General features: G+C 39.9%; 1 protein-coding gene across 3 annotated transcripts in view; it reads right to left on the bottom strand.

Annotated features, from left to right (window-relative positions):
* The window catches only part of STK39 (serine/threonine kinase 39), a 103,267-nt gene extending 84,101 nt beyond the window's left edge, over positions 1-19,166 (bottom strand). For all 3 annotated transcript variants that reach the window (XM_067299104.1, XM_067299105.1, XM_067299106.1), the window contains exons 1-2: positions 18,993-19,166; positions 1,748-1,860 (exon numbers count right to left, since the gene is read on the bottom strand). In XM_067299104.1, the coding sequence (XP_067155205.1) occupies positions 1,748-1,860; positions 18,993-19,119 (240 nt within the window). In that variant the 5' untranslated portion in view covers positions 19,120-19,166. The remainder of the gene's footprint in view (positions 1-1,747; positions 1,861-18,992) is intronic.
* Between the last annotated feature and the right edge of the window lie 1,130 nt (positions 19,167-20,296).

Below are 20,296 nucleotides of genomic sequence, written 5' to 3'. Positions count from 1 at the left end.
TGCATACATCTATTAAAAAAAACCAAACACACACATACATGGCCTTTTTGTTACCCTCCTAAAGCAGTCCTACAAACTCAGAGAGCCAGAATTTATGTTCAGATCAATACAGATTAACAAATAAAAGAAAACATCTGAACACAGAAAAGCAGATACTGACTTATGTTAAAAATGATGGCATGGACAGTTGCCTTTGTACAAAAAGAAAACAATGTGGGACCAGAAATTCAAGATCTATTGCCTCATTTGACAGACAGTGGAGACATCTCAGCAGTAAAGATCACCCAAGCTCTTGCTAAGGTAACTTGTACAAGCTGGTATCGAATTGTAGCCATGTCTCTATCACCTGGATATCTTTTGTGGAGTTTTGGTGATTTTGCCTGTTTTTATTTGCTGTAACTTTTTTTATTCTTAATTTCCACCATTAGTTCAAATTCTGCTAAAAAAAAAAAGTTTGATCATTTTATATTACATTATGATAGTGTTGGTAGTCTTATGAAAGCGTTCTTTATGGGCTGTAGATGTTAAAACATTATGCACAGCCTCACCTTGGGCTGTTCTCTTTTAAACACAGTTCAGAGCTACACTCATCTTTTGAGTTTAGTTGGACAGAAACCTCACTAACTCAGGGGTAGATTTCACTGCCACAGCCCTCTAAAAACACAACAATGTCCCATACAAGCTGTTACGTAAACTGAAGGCGAATGCCATCAATCACCAGGGGAAGAGCATTTTGGGTCCTCCACTGTAAACAAGCCATTTGATCTGAAGAAACTAGATGGACCATACCCTCTGTATCAAATTCAAGATATCTTTTGAACTGGCAATTCCCTGCTGAGGAGATCATTTCCTTCAGAGGCAGGAATTTCTGCATTAGAAAAAGCCCACAGTCTCTAGGCAGTAGTATAACCTGTGGAACAGAAGAGAGTGTTCTCACTTTTAGAATGGTTTTGCATTCTTCAATTCTTGTTTTGCTGCCTATATATAAAATAAGCATTAGGCTCATAAAAACCTGACTAGGAATGACAGAAAGCAACAAGTTTAACTTTTTTAAAGTTCTTTGCAACTTTGTCTGGATTGCTATAACAAGCGCAGAGCAAAACTCTTGTAGTTCCTTTTACAAAGGGCATCCTACAGTCCCTTCCTCCTTTGATCAGTGACCCAAACAACAGCATTCCTCATGTGGTTTGTTACTGCCTGTTGGATGTTATTGGATGTTGTGTGTTACTAGCATTAACAAGAGTTTCCTTGTGGGGATGGCCACATTCTTACCCCAGCCCCACCCCTCAAAATGTTATTACAAAAATATTCCAACAACTAGTTTTTGCCTTTTTTTGTGCTTTAGACATTTTAATGAGACCTATTAAGTTTTACCTTTATATTTTCAATCAGTCTTTAAACAAAGGATAATATACCTTTCCTCAGCATTAAGAAATGACAGACAACCAGAGAGTAAACTCTCAAAAACCAAGTCTCCAGGAAGCACGGGTTAAGGTTCTTCCCAGAGCTCTCTACAGTTGGTTAACCCAAAGGATTCAAATTTGCATCTCTTCTTTTTGGGGCATTAGGAAGTATATATTTGTCTGACATATTTTAGGGCAAGGGCACATTTTTGTATGATTATTTTAAGTTCTTTTCCCCCATTATTATCCTGCATAAAATCCTGCCCTCACTCTTACACCAAGCAAAATCAAGATCAAAACAGAAGATTGTCTCCCTACAATATGTTCCCCTCTGATTTACTTACGAGTAACTCATCCATACTGGTCTGGCATTTTTCTAAGTTGATCCTCTTTATTGCTACGCGTTCTTGCCTGGGTTTGCATAGCGCTGCCTGGACAACTGCTGTAGCACCGCTACCTGAAAAAAGGCAGAAAAGGAACACAGACTTAATGTGACAGGAGTTCTAACTGGTGTCCAACAGAAGAACCTTCTGTTAAGCCTTTTTCAGTATTTCCCCCACACGTGCATCTTTCCACTAGCAAGACAGCTTGCACACTTCTTAACTGGAGAAGAACACTTAAAATAATGGGCTCATTTATCAAGTCACACCCCCCACCTAAATGCATTTCAAAGCTTGGGAGCCATTACACTTTTGCCTTTGCACACATCTGTTTCAATCAGTAATTTAAATATTTCATGACTTGCAGAGCTAGCATGATTAAAAGTGTTAAATGTAGGGGGAGAGGAGGGCAGGGGGATTGCTTTGTCAAATGGTATTTCTTTCAGTTCCTTCAGGTCAGTTCCTGCTTACTAGGCTTTTGTCCCCACTGTTTAATGAACAGAGAAACACGGCTAAAATTGTACATGCCAAATCTTCTACAGTTTCATCTGCATTCTTGCTCGTCTATTATGACTAGGGTAACAGCCTAGACAAAAGAGCATGCTGATCCTTGTAAAGAGCACGAGGCACAAGTATCACACCAGCAATAAGAAGGTGCAAGTTGCTGAATGGCCTGGCAGGGATGGAAAGTCACACTTACTTGACATTCGAATCACACAGGACTATACCACAGCAAAGATGACGATGCTAGATGGAATCCAACAGAATTTTGGGGGGAGCATTAGAATAAGTTTGCTTTTGTTTTTTTGAGTTTTATTTGCAAACAGTGGGAGTAAAAAGTCCCACTGCTCCTTTTATCAAGCACCCACTGGTTTTGCCCCAGAGTCAGTATCTCAGCATTGCTTACTAAATTAATGAGATGCTTTCAACTAATATTCAGAAAGTTTTGCCAAGCTTGCACATCTTACAGCTACATCAGACACAGCAGAGTACTTTCTCGAAGTAATTGCATCTTGCTCATTCACACAGAAATCTAAAATCCCCTGAGCAGCTTCTACCTGTAATTCTAACTATTTTCACATAAGTTACGGTCTTCTAGTAACTCACTGAACTGAGCAATATATCATATTGGCCTGCTCATACATTACGTTCTATTTATGCACAGTAATTGGCATGAATACAAATCACGAACAAAAAGCTGTTTTGTTGTCAGGCCCTACCAACGTGGATTCAGTTACCAGTCAACTTAAGAACAATTGAGAGCTTTTCCCTCCACACATCCGAAAAAAGCAGCAACAATAACTCATGACTGGAAGTTATTGTCCATGTTTTAATTGCTATTTGTTTAGATATTTTCATGTATTGTTTGATTGCATGCTTTTTTTCCCACTCAAATCACAAAGCTTTTTAACTCAGTACATGAATTTTATTACAATATAAAACTGAGCTTATCTTAAAAATAAGAAATAAAAAAAAAAGTCTTAACAGGATAAACCAGTCATAGTTTTGCAGGATGCGGTCGCAGGCAAATATTGACATGTCCTGTTCCGTCAGCTTACAGAATGCAGTCTTTAAAAATTCCAGCAATGGCATTAACTAATAAAAGAATTAAGAGATATTTAAAAAATTAGAGAAAACATCCCAAGGAAGGAACTGGCAAGTCAACACAATTAAACTCTAATGAGATTCATTCTACACCACTTTCATGAAGCTCTCACTCAACACATCAAGACACAAAACCTCTCATTATTTTGGCTATACAACTGTGGGCTGGGGGGGGGGGTAATGACTAAATCTTTAGCTATTAAGGATACAGGAACCAAGATTAAAGATTCTCCTTGATGTATCTTTTCTCCATATGCCAGTAGTTTTCTCTATTTGTAGGAAACAACCAAATCTGCACTTTCAAAATGAGGTCATACACCAAGGCCACATTAAAACAAAAACAAACAAACAAAAGCATCACACAGAAAAATTCTTCAGCCAGGCCCAGATGTAATCCTAACTGCTTCCTCAAGTTAAACATAGAGTAAAATGACAATAAAGTTTTTTTTTTAATTTTGGAAAAGTTAGATTACAAAATACAGTCATGTCACATCACTAACCCTACCCCATTACATTACCTGCTCAAGTTGTATGAGATCCCAAACCAACTAATATGTATTTACTACTATTTAAACATTCTTCTGTCACAAAATTAATTGTGAGCATATCCATCATGCACAGCTTGAAGATCTGTTCCTCTTTTGCCTACTGAAAGAGGAAGAGATGTGAAATTTTGGGATGCAGACTAGAGTTTGAAAGTTATTTATATAAAGAGCCTTTCAGTGCACTGTTCCTGTTTTTCCTCTCCAGAGATGATGACTTCCAGTGGGATATTTTTCATCACAAGAATACAATGCACTGACAATGCAAAAAGCTTGCTATGTTTAGAACAAAGGTAACCTATCGCAGTTTCTCTTCTTTCTCTCGCCTTTTGAGCACTCTAGGCAATACAGTATTTTGATACTAAATGCAACCTGTGCAGCCTGCATTCTCGGTGGGACACAGATAGAAAACAGGTTTGAGAAAAGAGCTTCAAGGAATTAAAACATCCAGGCACTTAGTGGCTATATGCTTCCTTCCAGTCAAAACCTTTTCCTCTCTCCTCTGGCTCACAAGGGAAACAACCAGGGATAAAGGAGAGGAAAGTCCACAACTTTCCCGTGTGCTCTGAAGACTCCTTCTGTATAAATAAAGAAGTGATGCCCTACTCTAGTCTACTAAACAAGTACAGAACTGAAGTGTTGCTAAGGAATAGGTGTTAAACAGGACTAACCAGATAAGCATTTCAGTCAAATAGTTAACAGGCTGGAACAGTAGTCCACCATCATGCAAACAAAAAATTGTCACAGACAACCGTTAAACATAACAATTCGATTAGTGTCAAAAGAAAATGTTTACATAGAACAGATTACAGTAAATCATTCCTTGTTGGAAGACATGGCTTACTCAGGTATACTGAACCTTACAAGGCATCCAAAACCTCTCTCTCTCTGCTGAGAGCACACCCACTCCACCACAAGCAAAGCACAGACTGGTTTTAGCATCCAGTCATGCACGCTACTTGTCCATTTTAGAGCTGGTATAATGAAAGCTCAGGCTGGATAAACTGTGAAGCCTTTACATCCAGAAGTCTCCTGCAGAAGAACAGTAAGGAAGGATTACCAGTGGTCAGACTCAAAAAACAGTTTTGTAAGAATGATTTTTTTTTCCCCATTGTTGGAAGCCTTCCTCCTGCTTGCTACAGTGGGAAGCCCAATATCAAAAGTTAACAGTGAAATAATGCAATTTCAGTCCACAAGATGCCCCACTATTCCTATTTCACAACAGGCAACAAGAGACAAAGTTTAATCTTGTCCTCATGTTTCTTACTGCCATCCTTCTCTCTAGCGTGATTGCACTGACAGCCAACTTGTTCCTTCTGAACCATGTGTGCCATACCATCCTGCTTTCGATGCAGCAGAACCATTAGAAATGCCTATAATTGTTTGGGTTTATGTAACAGAAAGCTCCTTAAGAGCAGTTACTAATGGCCATATCTCACTTGTTCTAAAAGGAACTAACCTAAAAACAGAAACAAAGAAATATTCTGCCCTGCACTTTGCAGATGCTTCACAGAAAGCATATGAAAACCCCACAAATGCAACCACTCATCAAGGACTTAAGCCCATCTGAAGAAATTCCTTTAAGTTGTTCTAAATCTGACCTAAACATATTTTATCTCTCCTTTTGTATAGGTGTAGAACCTGTCTCCAGCTGGCAATGAAAAGAAGGATCTTTGAACAGGTGTGATCAACTACAGACGTTAATATTTTGGTTTTATTTACCTTCCACTAGCCAAGTCCCCAAAACAAAAGAGAGTGAGGATAGATGGCAGCATCACTTTGTGTGCACATCACACATGTGCACACACACTTCCTCCTTCATACAAGCATGCAGCACCTCTGCTCATTTATGCCCTGCTATGTATAAAGGTCTGACACTTTCCCCCCATTCAGCACTGCACTGTAATTCTCTATTCCAAATACACCTAGAACTATTTCTATTTTTGCCTCCTCAAAACATAAAAAACAGTATCTTCGTTACTCCATAGTGATTTACCAAGTCTTATTCTTAGTAGCTCAGTATTATTCTACAGTATTCTCATACAGACATCTTTTAAAGATTTTTGCATTAATTAAGTCCCTTCAGACACTCTACCCAACCACAGCCCCCCACATTTCTTCTATCTACTTTCTCAGTATATATGAGAACAGCATCAAGAGGAGGATGTAATTTGCTGGTAGTGACAACAGTTTTCTTGCTGACTAGACGCCTGACATGTTAGACAGCAGTCATAATTACAGAACACCAACCACCTTAGCTCAGAACCTGTACAAACACTCATCTACCTACCCACATCATCTACATTTCTGCACCCTTCTTCTGCTCCCCTGGATACAGAAACCTCCTATTAAATGTAAATGGTTAGAGCACACCAATTTTCAAAGTCCACCTCAAACCCAAGAACCCAATAGTAAGTAAATAAAACCTGTGAAAATGGACAAAACACTTATTATTTTTATGTTTCAAACAATCCAGTTCTGAAGAACAGACTCCCCTAATTAATTCTTAAGTGCAGTTCATAAACAATATAGGTGAAGGATTCCTTTTGCATACAGCAGAGCACACACTTAAAGCCACAATTAGCGCACACAAATTGAGACTGCACAAACACAACCTAGCTTAGATTTCAGCTCATAAAAGCATGATTTTTACATATAACATACAAAGCATCTATGCTTATATATAAGCTTTGAAAAACTACATTGTACATATTGTATGCAACACACAATATTGTATAGTGTACCTCCAGCAATACTACATCTGCATTATAAACTAATTGGTACTTCAACGTATTCCATGGCAGCATTCTGGAGAACTAGTCTTTCCAGGCTTGAAAGAATCAATTCAGTTGGTGGCAAAGCAGTATTTTTGGTTAAGAAACTGAGAACAAAGGACCTTTAACTTCTTTCCGTTTTTAGCTCTTCCCGCATGCACTTTCAGTATTACTCATTTTCTTTCATGTTACTTCCATTGTTTAGAAGTTATAATTCTGCTCTTTAAAGCTCATTTAGACCATCATACTTAAACTCAGAACGTTTTCTGAAACTTAACTTCACAGAAAATGAACTCGATTTCTCTTTCAATCTTCAATAGAAATGCGTGTGTTCTTAAGAGATTCAAGATAACCAAGTAAATACAGTTTAGTTACAATTTCTACCTACTTTATTTTCCTATTTCAGGCTGGGATCAAGTCTCTCCCCTTGTAACTTACATGGACACTAGTTTATCCATCCTGTCTGTTAGGATGTTGACAAAAATCACCTAAAATATACTACGTGTCCATGAAATCTATGCATATACATACAACTGCTACTTTGGCATTTTGATCATTCAACAATTACTCTAATTAATTCTTCATAAAGCTAAACAAAAATTTGTTCTGCAGTTGGACACTTAAAAATGTCAGCATTATGGCTACAGAGTCGGTGGATAATTCAATTTTTGTTTACCTTTTTGTGAGAGAGCAGTTTACACACAAGGTCTCTGAGTTCTAGCAATCTTATCCCACATTACTTTTTGATAGCATATTTTGCTTAAGGAATCCAGGGAAAAAAACAAAAAAACACACACCTCTCCAAGGAAGATAAAGGTCTACAAATACTTATGTGATCCCACTGCAGTCTTAGATACATAACCTAAATGTTTGTGGCAAATTACTAAGCATTAAAGAAAAGCTACAAGAGAATTTTTATTTAAGTGTTCAACCATCCTGTACTAAGGCTAAGAGAAAGTAAGCTTGAGCATTAATCAAACATCATACACTCCAAGCAGAGAGAAAAAAAAAAAAAGGATTCATTATCAGCAATAAAATCCCACATAAAAGAAAAAGAAAATATGGCACATGAGGGAGTGACTAGGCTTTTTGAACTCTTGACTTTTTATTTCCCTCCCATCCCCAGAAATTTTGGCTAGATAAATTATAGAAAATATTTTCAGGTTTGCTATGCAACACTTGCAACTCCCTCCCTGTCAAATCTGAAGAACAGAATAAGGAAATTCTTCTGCCAGAAGCACATGAGAACAAGAATTTACCTTCTTGAACATGGAGCTTTCTAGCATCAGAGTAAAGCAAATAACTATCAATGACAAGCTGATTACTTACATAGTAAGACAAACCAATACTGTACAAAGACAGTGGAGAACCTATGACTACTATCTGTAAAGGTAAAAGTCTGCCTGCCCTCTACCTGTGAGCCCCAGACATGCTATATTAAAAGAAACGTCTGTCTTGTCTGAAGAATAATCAGGTATCACCAGTCATGGATAAAAGAATTTTAGAGAGCTCTACTCTGACTGACAGAGACACAAAAAGAACTTGTGGCTAAAAAGTGAAACCAGACACATTTAAATTAGATACAAGGTCTATTTAACAGCGACTGTGTTTAGCTAGTGAAATAAAATGCCAGCTAAGTCATGGCTTTTCCATTCACTTTCCTGGTAAGGAGACTTCAGTCTAGGGCCATACACATCTCAGCACTTGTCAGCCTGGTAAAATGCCATCACCACGCTAAGAAGATGATCAGATTGGAAGATCCAGGGGCTGGGAATGACCATTACCTACATTTAGGGAAGGAGCCATTTACCTGAAATACACAGTCACATTCCAGTAAACCTGGCAGTAAGCGTTCAGTGTGGAAAGGGCGCTAGGGAAACAGAGACTATGCCCACTACCTATCTCCTGCCGCCTCACACACTGCCCCCTCCCGCTGTTCTCCATCCCGACTCTCCCAACAGAGAATGGCAAGCAGAGCTGATGCCGTATGTTCTGCTACAATTTTAAATACTCCATCACATGTCATGGCCAGATATTCTTCCCCCTCCCAAGATAAATTGCAAGGTCTAATTTTTAATTAAATTGTATTTTCAGGAAAAAAAAAAAAGGATTGTGATCATTTAGTTCTCCCTGTTCTTTCATTAACATAGAAGCCATCATCCAATATATATACAAATCCTGCCATGTAGAAGGCATAACTCATGCTGGAAGTGGCTCTGCATAAGTACACTAGAACTTGACAGCCTGGTATTTATTGTGGGACCACAACTCCTTGTGGAGTTGATAACTCCTTACCAGGTTATCAACTGAACCCCCCCAAACTGTTTAACTCCATTTCACATTACAAGGAGGTTAAAATTGAACATTTGCTATGCTGAACCAGATTTCCTGCCTAGAAAAAATTTAACAGAAAATTACTGTTCATTTTTGAAGCAGCACTACAAAACAAATGCTGGTGTTGATTTAGTTAGTTGGCATATTTTATTGTTTCTTATTTAGTTTGAAAGTAAACACTTGGAACAATTCCCATAGAACAAGGACAGGAATGCAGTATTTTCCAAGTCTTCTGGATGTCACCACATCATGCGTCATTCTCTTCAGAGAACAGGGAAGATGAAGAGCAATCTACCAAAATACAAAGGCAGTATTGCTACTGCACTGTCATGAAGATCTCCAACTAATGCTGAAATGCTGAAACATCTTCAACTAGTTCACACCAATAGAATGCGTTTTGTGAGTCCACTATAGCCACATGTTGCAAGTAAAAAAATTTACCTTCCTCCCTGACCCTACTTCTCACAAAACAATAGAAAATTTGGAGCACTAAAAATGCTATCACATTATTAAATTTTCATCAGGTGGTTTTAATACTTTGAGGTTCTTATTATTAGTTTAAGGTGGCTCAAAGACTGGGAGCACCAGATACTAACAGGAATAAATTATAAGCTTAAATTCAGACCATGTAATAAAATGTTTTCATGGCAAAGAAATGAGAAGGGAAAAGTGACTTTATAACTGAATTGTGCTGCATCTGAATATGTTCTTTCTCAGAACTCTAAATTTATGACTCAAGCTTATGATCTTGCCCGTATTTTTTCTACATGACAGAAACCATGATCAACAAGTAAATAAACAATGTTTTTCTGGCCTGCTAAATTAACTATTTTTATACCACTACCTTGAAGCAGGTATATCACTTTGTTTACAGCTATACTAATAATTACTTGCACCTGTTTAAAAAAAAAAAGCTCACACATTCAACATTGATCTTGATCTTCAAGATCATATGTCTTAAGTTCACACATCTGAAAGCATGAATAGGGACATGGAAAACCTTTCAGTTTTCAGTCTGCTTCTAGTCCCTATTTCTCTTTAAGTGCATTAGCATAGCTCATACAAGCTATATAATACAATCTTTACAGCAGCCTTATACGATAACCTCAGGTTTTACCTACATTTTACATCTGAGCAGAACACCTCAGAAGCCACAGGAATAATAAGACTAATAAAACAGTTCATAACTTGTTAATCATAAAGACAAAGAATTAATGGAGACAGCTAATTTATCACACTGGGCTTTCAAACTGTTGAGTGAAGTCAGATTCCTAGTCAGATACCGAGGGACACAGGACCAGAAATATTAACTCCACTGATGCCACTAATTTAACACTAGAGCTAACTAATGAACAATGCTGATGGTTCAAGCCTTTCATTGAGGTACATGCGGGAGCAAGCTGTAGGACTATGCCACAATCAGCACCTTGGGAAACATCTCCTGGGAATTTTTCAGAGAGATTCTTAAAACCTCACTACCTTTATCAGCACTGCCAGTGTCTCAACACCGTCATGTAAACTTTCTCCAAAAAAATCACCAGTTGATCTGAAGCCTAACTAAATGCCAAGAGGCAGGCACACTTCTCCATGAAGATTAAATTTCTTCCCTTCTAATTCTATCCCCCACTTACTCTCCTCCAAAAGGCAACCAATTCTCATAAAATAATTCACTGACTTGGTAGCAGTTTGGGGAATAATTAAGTTCCTCCTGCACTATCAGGTAGCCTCATTATTGCCCCTCCCTTCCCGTTTACTCTCCCTAGCTTTTCTCATTACTACCTTTCCTATGCAAGGTGGCTTTTTTTCCACACCTCCTCACTTCTCAGTCTAGCACTCCTAGCCCCCTAGGCACCATTTCAATACCCCAAGCGTTCTGCAGGGAGCAGCAGATGCCAGGGAGAAGGACGAGCGTCATTGCCACACAGTCGTAGGACAGGCAAAGGAAGAAGACAGCAGCCAAGCCCCACACAAGAAGGCAAGAAAAAAGGCAAGCATTCAACATGTACTGCTCGCTTCAATTATGGAGTTGTTAGCGCAGCCACACAGAACATGGTACCATGCACACAGAAACCAGTGTAAGGAAGAAAAAGAAAAAAGTTTTAAAGAAAATTCTTCTTTCAACAATTTCACACCACTATTGCTTCATTCTGCCACTGCTGGATGACATGGTCCTTACACCCAGAAGCTTCAACCATGGTAGCCCTATGCACACCCAAAGACCTTCAAACTTACCAAAAAAAAAACCCAAACAGTGAAATTTATCGGAGCAGTCAGGATTTCATCCCACCAGCGAGGCTGTGCTGCAAAAGCCAGAAATAAGTAGAAATCTACTCATTCAAGAAAGCTGATTATTTATTTACACAGGGTAAGCAGCATCGATTTCTGCCAAGTGTGATTTCATTTATGAAAAAAAATACCTTACTTCTAATTTTGGGCACCACTGAATTTCCTAATGTCATATTTATCTTTTGAGTTCTGCAAGCAGATTGCTCCTCTGCTTCTGCTGCTGTTCAACAGTATTCCAGTGATTTTAGCAAACCCTAGAAGTTAACAAAAGTAACTAACCTGATTTTTAAGCTCCATTCTTTAAAAGCCAAGAATTATTATTATTAATGGAAAGAAAAACAGCTTTCATCTACTAAAACTGCTGTCTTATAGTTGTGAAATATTTTGGATCTACAAGAACAACAATAAAAAAGAGAACTATTTGTTCAATAGGGTCAAAGAAAAATGAAATTTGGCCTACAAATGCAGCCACTGCACAAGCCACCCATTTCTCCTTCACATGGAGAGCTTGGTGTTTAATCCCTCGAGCCAGTCAGAACAGATGTGGTTTTGTTTCCATTTAACAAAGAGAGGTTCCATTTGACAAGCAGATTCTGGGAAAAAAAAAAACAACTGGTCTCTGACCTAAGGGTAAGTAATTCGTTACTTAAAAAAAAGAAAAGAAAAAGAAACAGTAAAACAGCTCTAATGTTGTTTCAAAGCAACACATGATCCAACCTAGAACTGCTCTCCCAGGTTTGAACTTGGCCTCCGCTATCAAAGCATCCTTACAGTGCTAGTCATAAGTGGTTCCACTTTGAAGATACAAAGCCTTGCTGTTCAAAGACTTCATGAGAATCAAAACCTTGCAATCCCTTCAAATTTCCACATGCTCACCATCAGAACTGCTCCTCTTATAGCACTTAAGTAACTCCTGAGCAGACAGGACTTTTCAGGGCTCAGAGGTTTTAGACCTTAGCCATAGAAAATGGAAATACTGGGGGGGGGGAATACAGAAGAGAGAAATACAGAAGAGAGAGAAAGCACGGAGACAGGAGTCCAAACCTGAAGGAGGTTAGCACAACAGCTTCCAAGAACAGGAAACACCACCATACATTTTTGTAAATTAACATTACACAGAATCAGCCAATTATTTGACGTGTTGAATATGTATGGATTACATGCATCTTTTGCATGCTGATTACATGCAACTTTCTTTAACCTTCAGTTTAGCAAATCAACTTTAAAACAAGCTTTATTTGCTGTTTACTTTCAATAGCAACAAAACCAAAGCAAATTACACATCATTGTCATTATTTTTGCCTATTTTCATACCATTCAGGTTCTTGTAAAATATAATTAATCTTCACAGAATCACAGACTGGCTGAGTTTGGAAGGGACCTCTGGAGATCATCTAGTCCAACCCCCCTCCTCAAGCAGCGTCACCTAGAGCAGGCTGCCCAGGACCCTGTCTGGACAGCTTTTGAATATCTCCAAGGATGGAGACTCCACAACCTCTCTGGGCAACCTGTTCCAGTGCTCAGTCACCCTCACAGTAAAGAAGTTTTTCCTCATGTTCAGATGGAAGCGTCTGTGTTTCAGTTTGTGCCCGTTGCCTCGCATCCTGCCGCTGGGCACCACTGAAAAGAGTCTGGCTCCATCTTCTTTATACCCTCCCTTCAGATATTTTATATGCATTGATAAGATCCCCCCTGAGCCTTCTCTTCCCCAGACTAAACAGTTCCAGCACTCTCAGCCTTTTCTCATATGAGAGGTGCTCCAGCCCCTTAATCATCTTAGTGGCCCTTCACTGGACTTGCTCCATGTCTGTCTTGTACTGGGGAGCCCAGCACTGGACACAGCACTCCAGATGTGGCCTCACCAGGGCTGAGCAGAGGGGAAGGACCACCTCCCTCAACCTGCTGGTAACGCTGTTTCTGTTGTGGCCCAGGATACTTTGCCGCAAGGGCACACTGCTGGCTAACTGGCTCACAGTCTTCCTCTTGTCAAGTTTGAATTCCAATTGCACAAGTTAAAATTAAAAAAAAAAAAGTTACTGAGTTATACAACAAAATTTGATCATCAGATCATTTACAAAGCCTAACCCCTTAGAAGCAATGCAAACTACAACCTGGTCTCCCGCCACTTGGTATTTCTAACGCAGAAAGTTCAGTCTGATTCAAAAAGGTCAAGACAAAGCTCCCCTCCCCGACACTAACACTATCACGTATAGACAAGTCTAGTAACTAGAAAACAAAAGCTCAGCACAGCCTCATTAACAGCACAGCACTGTGAATGTTCTAAGAGGTATTTCTAAATTGCACCACGACCATCTTAACTCTGACAGCTGAATTAAAAGCCACCCTTTAATAAACTACTAAATGAGCATTCAACATTTCTACAATTTCTTCAAATGGTTATTAACTGACAGAAAATCTTGACCAATTATTTCCCCCCAAATAAGATTTTAATTAACAAAATTATAAACTTTTCCTGTCAAACTACAGATATATTAAGTTATGTTGACTTCAGCTCACATGATTAATGTTATGAATGCTATATTTTATGTGTGTATATACAATAGACTTAGGTGGATGAGATTACTTTTAAAAATTATTGGTATGGAACAAAATTTGTTTTGGATCAGAATTAGTTATATTTTTATACCAGAACTTTGTGAAAAAATAAAAGGTCTTAGATAATGTTAAGTAATACTTAACAAATACTGCAGTTTCTAATATAAGAGAAAGGGTTTTTTTTTTAGAAAAAAATCTCTGCAAGAGCAAGTATTGAAGTTTACCATAGCTTTAGTTGCTGCTGTATAGTATTTCACTGAGTGCAAGTGATATTTCAGAGTGCAAGTGAATTTGCTGTATAAATTCTACAAAAACTTTCAAAAGAAAGCCCCTTCAAATGTTTTTTCTTCAAAATTTTTGATTAAGCATGGGAATAAGAAATTTTGGAAAGTACAAAAGTGCATCTGACTAACAGAATATAGAACTGTAATTTTACCTCCACAACTATAGAGAAGCTTCTCTAAACAACTTACACTATAATTAAAACCTGAATCTCAGTTCCTGAGCATCATAATCACAGACCTCTCTACAGAGCCGAAGTAAGATCTCTGACAACAACAAATATAGGAGAGTCCATTTTCTGTCAGACAAAGAGCCATTAGCAATACAAATGCATCAAGGAAAAATAAATAAATAAATAAATCACATTCCATAGAAACACCAACAAAGACCCCAGAGCCATTAAAGTGAGTGTCTCATGGGCTGTTTACAATAAGAACTATAAAATCAGCAGAACGGTCCTGAATCGTAACCTGTTTCAGTCACTAATCCCAACATATTTGACTTAGCAACACTGAATGTTCTGAGGTAACAAATCACAAGATGTTTGTGAATTCAAAGTTAAAAGGCAATACGAGGCTAGAGCCTGAATTCAAATAAGGGAACACTTTTAATCAGCTGCAACCAATGTAAAGATAATTCATCATGTAGAAGTAAACCTTTATTTTCAAATTAATTCTGGTTGTTGTGAAAATACAGTTTTATAACAGAAGCTAGCTTCCAGCCTGATCATAGGATAATTCTGCTTCTCTGTAACAGACTCTTCCTTCCATAATTACACCAAAGCAGTCTTACAAACATCAAGTTACAACCAGCAGGAGAGCATCAACTCCAATGTAGTTTTCCAAAACCAAGGCAAAGCCATTTGGTCACATCAATTTAAGAAACCTTATAATAATAATAATAATAATAATAGATTAACACTGCTTTGTCTCATCCATGTGATGTAGGACTCGTTACAGATGGAGAGATACAAATAATTTTAAGATTATGCTATTCGGTCTTCAGGTTTTTACGCTGATTAGTGTTTAAATGTCAGTGCAGATTTCTATTGCTTCTAAGGAGGAAAAAAAAGCCTCACATGTGAGTTACATTAATTTAGAGATATCTATTTCTGTTATCTTATTCAGAAGACTTTATAATAAAAACAAACTGAAAAAAACCTCACTCTCTTACAGTATTGCTTTTTTTAGCTTTATTTAAGTCATATCCAGCTGGAAAAAAATAATCAGCAAATATATTAAAATCCACTGCACAATTTAACTTAATGCACTAAAATCATAGAAAGAGATATCCCAGTCCTCACAAAATCAGGTCTGGTTCTCTCTTAATAGCAATTACATTTCTTATCCTTACAACTCCTGCTGTAAGTTGCTTTGGATCTTGCTGTTTTAATAGCTAGGACCGCCTTTTATGGATAGCCTTTACCAATCTGAATTAATGCAAGAATTTCCTCCTCTCTTAACTCTCTACCCTACACATCTGCAGGTAGCAATCAGAATGGTTTCCTCCTGCTCCAAGAAAGATTTTTGCCTAGGTATTAATAGGAACAGCCTCTCCCTTGCATCAGACCTATCAATCATGCAGCCATGCAGCCAGTCAAACAGGGAACTGGATCTGACAGAAAACCAACCCAGTGGAAGAACAACTAGTTTTCTGTCGGATCAATGAGACCCTTTCAACAGCAGCTTGTTAGAGCAGATTAAATGTACTGTGAAACTGCACATCAGGAGTTTATAAGGAACAGGCTAACCACCTTAAAAATGAAAACATGAAATAACATCTCATAAGAAGCACTATTTAAAGCCAGCATTTTCTCCTTAACAGACACTTGAACCTCTCAACAAAAACAAAAAAAGCAATGGACAGAGGAGAAAAAGAAAAGAACTGTATCATTTGACATCTGTACCACGTGGCCTCAGTTTTCAAAATATCTTTCAACTAGACACATATTAGCAATATGAAAAGTTCATGTTTATACAGAGAAAAAGAGCAGAACTTTTCCAACATACTAAATCCAGAAGATGGAGACAGCTAAACTAAACATAAAATCCTCCATCACTAATAATGATTTTAATTTTCTATCATATGATCACCACTGAAACTTTTAAATGCCCCTAAAACAGTCCATTAGCCATTCTGCATCTGTGTATTAGTTACTGCACAATATAAAGGCTATTCTGTTGACATAGGAGACGCTGTGATGAATCACCCTGGTGTACCTTGCCTTTTAAAAATCCCAGAAAGATGCTTCAATACGTTGTTAGTTTTCTCATTTATCTGGAAAAGGGCTGTTGTAACAGAACCCATCCCTTAAGACACTATGCAGTTCTTCAGCGAGAGGTATGCAGTGCTTTCCAGAGGTGAAGAGCTCTATTTCAGTGAGTAGCAACTACTCACATTCACAATGTGATTAACACTGGCACAGCTGATGCAAAGGAATATTAAATGCTGCACCAAGCTCAGACTGTATCATTCCCTCCTTCCCTCAGTTATAAAAAAAATGATGCTTTCAGAGTTCTTCACTAAATTAAAAGTAACAACATTCATCCAACATCTCCAAAGTTGCGTTCACATTTTGTTAGCTGCATGGAATTTATATGCAAAAATAGGTGTTTATTATTTTTAATAGGATATAGAATAAATTTAATTTTATTCTCAATGTGTTTGAGAAAGTCATGTAAGCAACCTAAACTTAGTAAAAGTTCAACTGAAGTCAAAGATGTTCAGTGTGTCCAAGAATCTGATTCAAAATAATCTGACTTTAATTTCCTCCATAAAAATTTACTTAATTGAAGAAATTATATTGACATTTAATAGCATTAGTACCAATAAAGCTTCTCTATGGATAGGTATTTGCTACCCTGATTAGCATCCACACTTTACAATGGATGTCTGCTTAAACATAAATATTTAGAAAGGTTTTATATATCAAAAGATACAAGCTTTTAAGTAGAAAGGAAAAAGACATTTCAAATCTCTCACCTAGTGATTCTGCAGGTACCTCTACAGGAAATAACCACTATTTAAGTAATTCATGCGACTCACATCACAATCTAGACAAGGTTTAATCCAACACCTTCTGAGGCCTTTTCTACTTTAGAAATAGGATTTGCTTGTTTAGTTATAAAGAGCAAATCCTCAGCAAAGATATAGCTTATGCTAAAAGAATCACTTCTGCTTGGCTAACTTAGATCCCTTCCCCAAACTGAGTAAGACAAAGTCCTCTCGCCAATAAAGCCACGTCTCTGGTGGGGCCTCTGCTGACAGCACCCTCCTGCTGCAGGGCACCAGTTTGCTCCAGGTGATGCTTCCCATCAGCACAGTGGCACCATCAGGCCCCAAATGCCTGAGCGAGGCCTGAGGCCTCCTTAGTCCCTTTCCTGCTGCTCAGAAGGTGCGAACAGGAACAAGAAGGGACCATCTGGGTCTACAGAAAGTCATCCCATTTTAAGAAAGAAATACTTTTCAACTCTACTTAGTTCCTGGCTATAGAAAATAAAAAGTTTAATGACAAAATTGAGCATCACAATATACAACTCAGATCAATAACATGTAGTTCTGGTTGTCATCAGTCTGGCAATGATTAGCAATTGGTGTGCAAAACTGAAGATAACCAACAGCATCAGCAGGCAAGACTCCAGGATTTTTTCATGTAAATGGCCTCATTCCTAAGGAGTAGCAATCACAGTCGTAGATCTGGCCTTTACCTTCTGCAGTATTTGTTGGAGATTTAAAACGTTATATACGAATAAAAGCAAGTTTTCCCCAAAGCAGTTCATTAACAACAAGTAATACCGAGGTCAGGAGATGAAAAGGTTTCCATTACATATACTATTAATAACATTCACCTTTTCACATGGTAAAATTCAAAATAACCTAATATGAACATAGGATGAAGACTAAACACATCTGATCTGAATTAACTGGACATACAAACAAAGCACTGAAATGCACGATGTGAAAGACCACTCTGCACAAGGATGTGGAGAGGTGGAGGCAGAGGAGCTGAACCTCACATTGCAAACTGGGACAAAAGCAGGTTTGCTGGGGTGAAATCAAGCTATAATCCCAGCATTGGCATTTTGAGCAATAGATGCACACACAGAGTAGAGGAAGACAAGGAGATGGGGGATCAGATTAAACGATGGGGGAAGAGAAAGCACAGTTTAAGAAAAATAAATAAATAAAAACAAATAAAAAAAGGAAGTCACCACTATAGCAGCAGATCTGTGGGTGAGATTTACCTCCCCCATTAAACCACCGGAAAAATGCAGACTAATCTAATCTAAACGGATGCACGTACATGTACACATACACACACACACATATATGCATGTGTATATATATATATATATATATAAATAAAAGAATAAATATATAAGCACAGTATACATATATAAAACCAGGGAGAGCGCATCTGCGGAGCTGCCGGGTGCCACGGCAAACGGCGGGGTCAGGGCGCAGGGAGCGGGTGGCCGGCGCGGCCGGGGCTGACAGTGCAGCGCGCGGCTGACCCCGCGCAGGCAGCGCCCGCCCGCCGCGCGAACCGGGCCGGGCCGCACCGGGCGGGGCCCGGCGGGTTCTAGAAGCAGCCGCCGCCCCCGGGGCCGCCGCCGCCGCCGCCGCCGGGCGAATAAAGTTTGCAGCAGCCGGCGGCGGCGCCACTGCAGTGGCGGGCGCATCCGCCGCAGTGAGCGAGCCCCGCGCTGCCGGAGGCAAACGCCGGTAGGCCCCGCCGCCGGCCGCCCGCCGCGGCATCCCCCGCCGCCGCTCCCCCCGCCCCGCCGCGGCGGCGGCGCCGAGCCCCCTCCTCTGTCCCGCTCCACTGACCGATGACCTCCTGCAGCTCGTAGGCGTCCCGGCAGATGGGCCAGCCGCCGGCCGGGGCGGCGGGCGCCGGAGCAGCCGCCGGCTGCGGCTGCTGGACGTGAACCGGCGACTCGCCCTGCTCCGCCATGATGCTGCCGAGCGCACAGGCACCCGACGACCTTCTTCAAACTTCCCTTCCAGCAGCACCTTTCGGCCGCGCTCCCTGCCGCCCGCCGCCCGGCGCAGGGCGGAGGCAGGGCACCGAGGGGGAGGAGGCAGAGGCGGGCGCCCCGCGCGGAGCCGGCGCGCCCCGCCACGCCGCGGAGGGCGGCGGCGCCTGCGGGACGAGGCGCTGGCGGCCCCGCGGGAGCCCCGCCGCGGCTGCCCGGGCGCCGGGGCAGCTCACGCTCGCTCGCGCCTCTGGCTCCGGCCATTTTCTTCCTCCTGTCATCCTGCGCTTCCTTGTGATGCTCTTAAGGATGCAGGAGTAGGAAGATTAGGAGGTTCCTTAGGGAAAGCTCGGCTGAATGGGTCCAGGCCACAGCCCTGCAAGCCAGTCCAGAGACTCGCGGGGTTTGTGGGGACCCCGCGGGGGCTGAGGGCCCAAAGAAGGGTTTCAAGGAACTGAATCACATGGCTGCCATGCTAGAAAGCACCTGCTATCCTCTTAACATAAGCACACGTGCATTTCCAAAGCATATCTTCAAGCACATAAGCATTACTGCCCCGAGCATTACTGCTGCAAGATTACCTGTATTTAAATTTTGGAACAAATAACATTTGTTTCTGTCAGCTATGAAAGCTGCAGGCCTGCACAAGCAGCTGGGTTATGCCTTGGCATGAGCAGCACGGCACTGGGGCGGTGTGGACACTGCCTCCTGCCGCAGCCGCCCAGGAGGACTGGGCACAGCCGAAACCTTCCCTTGGCTACCCCGAACCAAGTGATCTGAACGAATGAAAGTATCCAACACAATAACTACAATCAAACTTTCCCTGTGTGTTCTGGTATAGAAGATGAGATCAGAATAAACAATCCCCATTTAAATGAAACCCTGCTGTTAATGTTATTACTATAGATTTTTATCTTTCCAGCCTCTTAACAGTAGTGTCAATTTTACTTATTTCAAAATAATTTAGAAAATAAAGAGATTTGTCATCTGTCTCACTCCTACCCTTCAGTGCTTTGTAATTTAAGATTTACGGAGATCTGAAAGAATAAGAAAAAAGATTTTCATCATCGATTATTTTAAAATTTCACTTCCTAATACAGCAGAGAATGAAAGATTTAAGGTAATTGGAACTAATAATGAAAATATGTGAGCAGG

This window comes from Apteryx mantelli, chromosome 6, assembly GCF_036417845.1.
Source record: "Apteryx mantelli isolate bAptMan1 chromosome 6, bAptMan1.hap1, whole genome shotgun sequence".
Taxonomy (NCBI): Eukaryota; Metazoa; Chordata; class Aves; order Apterygiformes; family Apterygidae; genus Apteryx; species Apteryx mantelli.
Note: the sequence above shows the minus strand (reverse complement) of the source record. Positions and strands in the feature narration are given on the sequence as shown.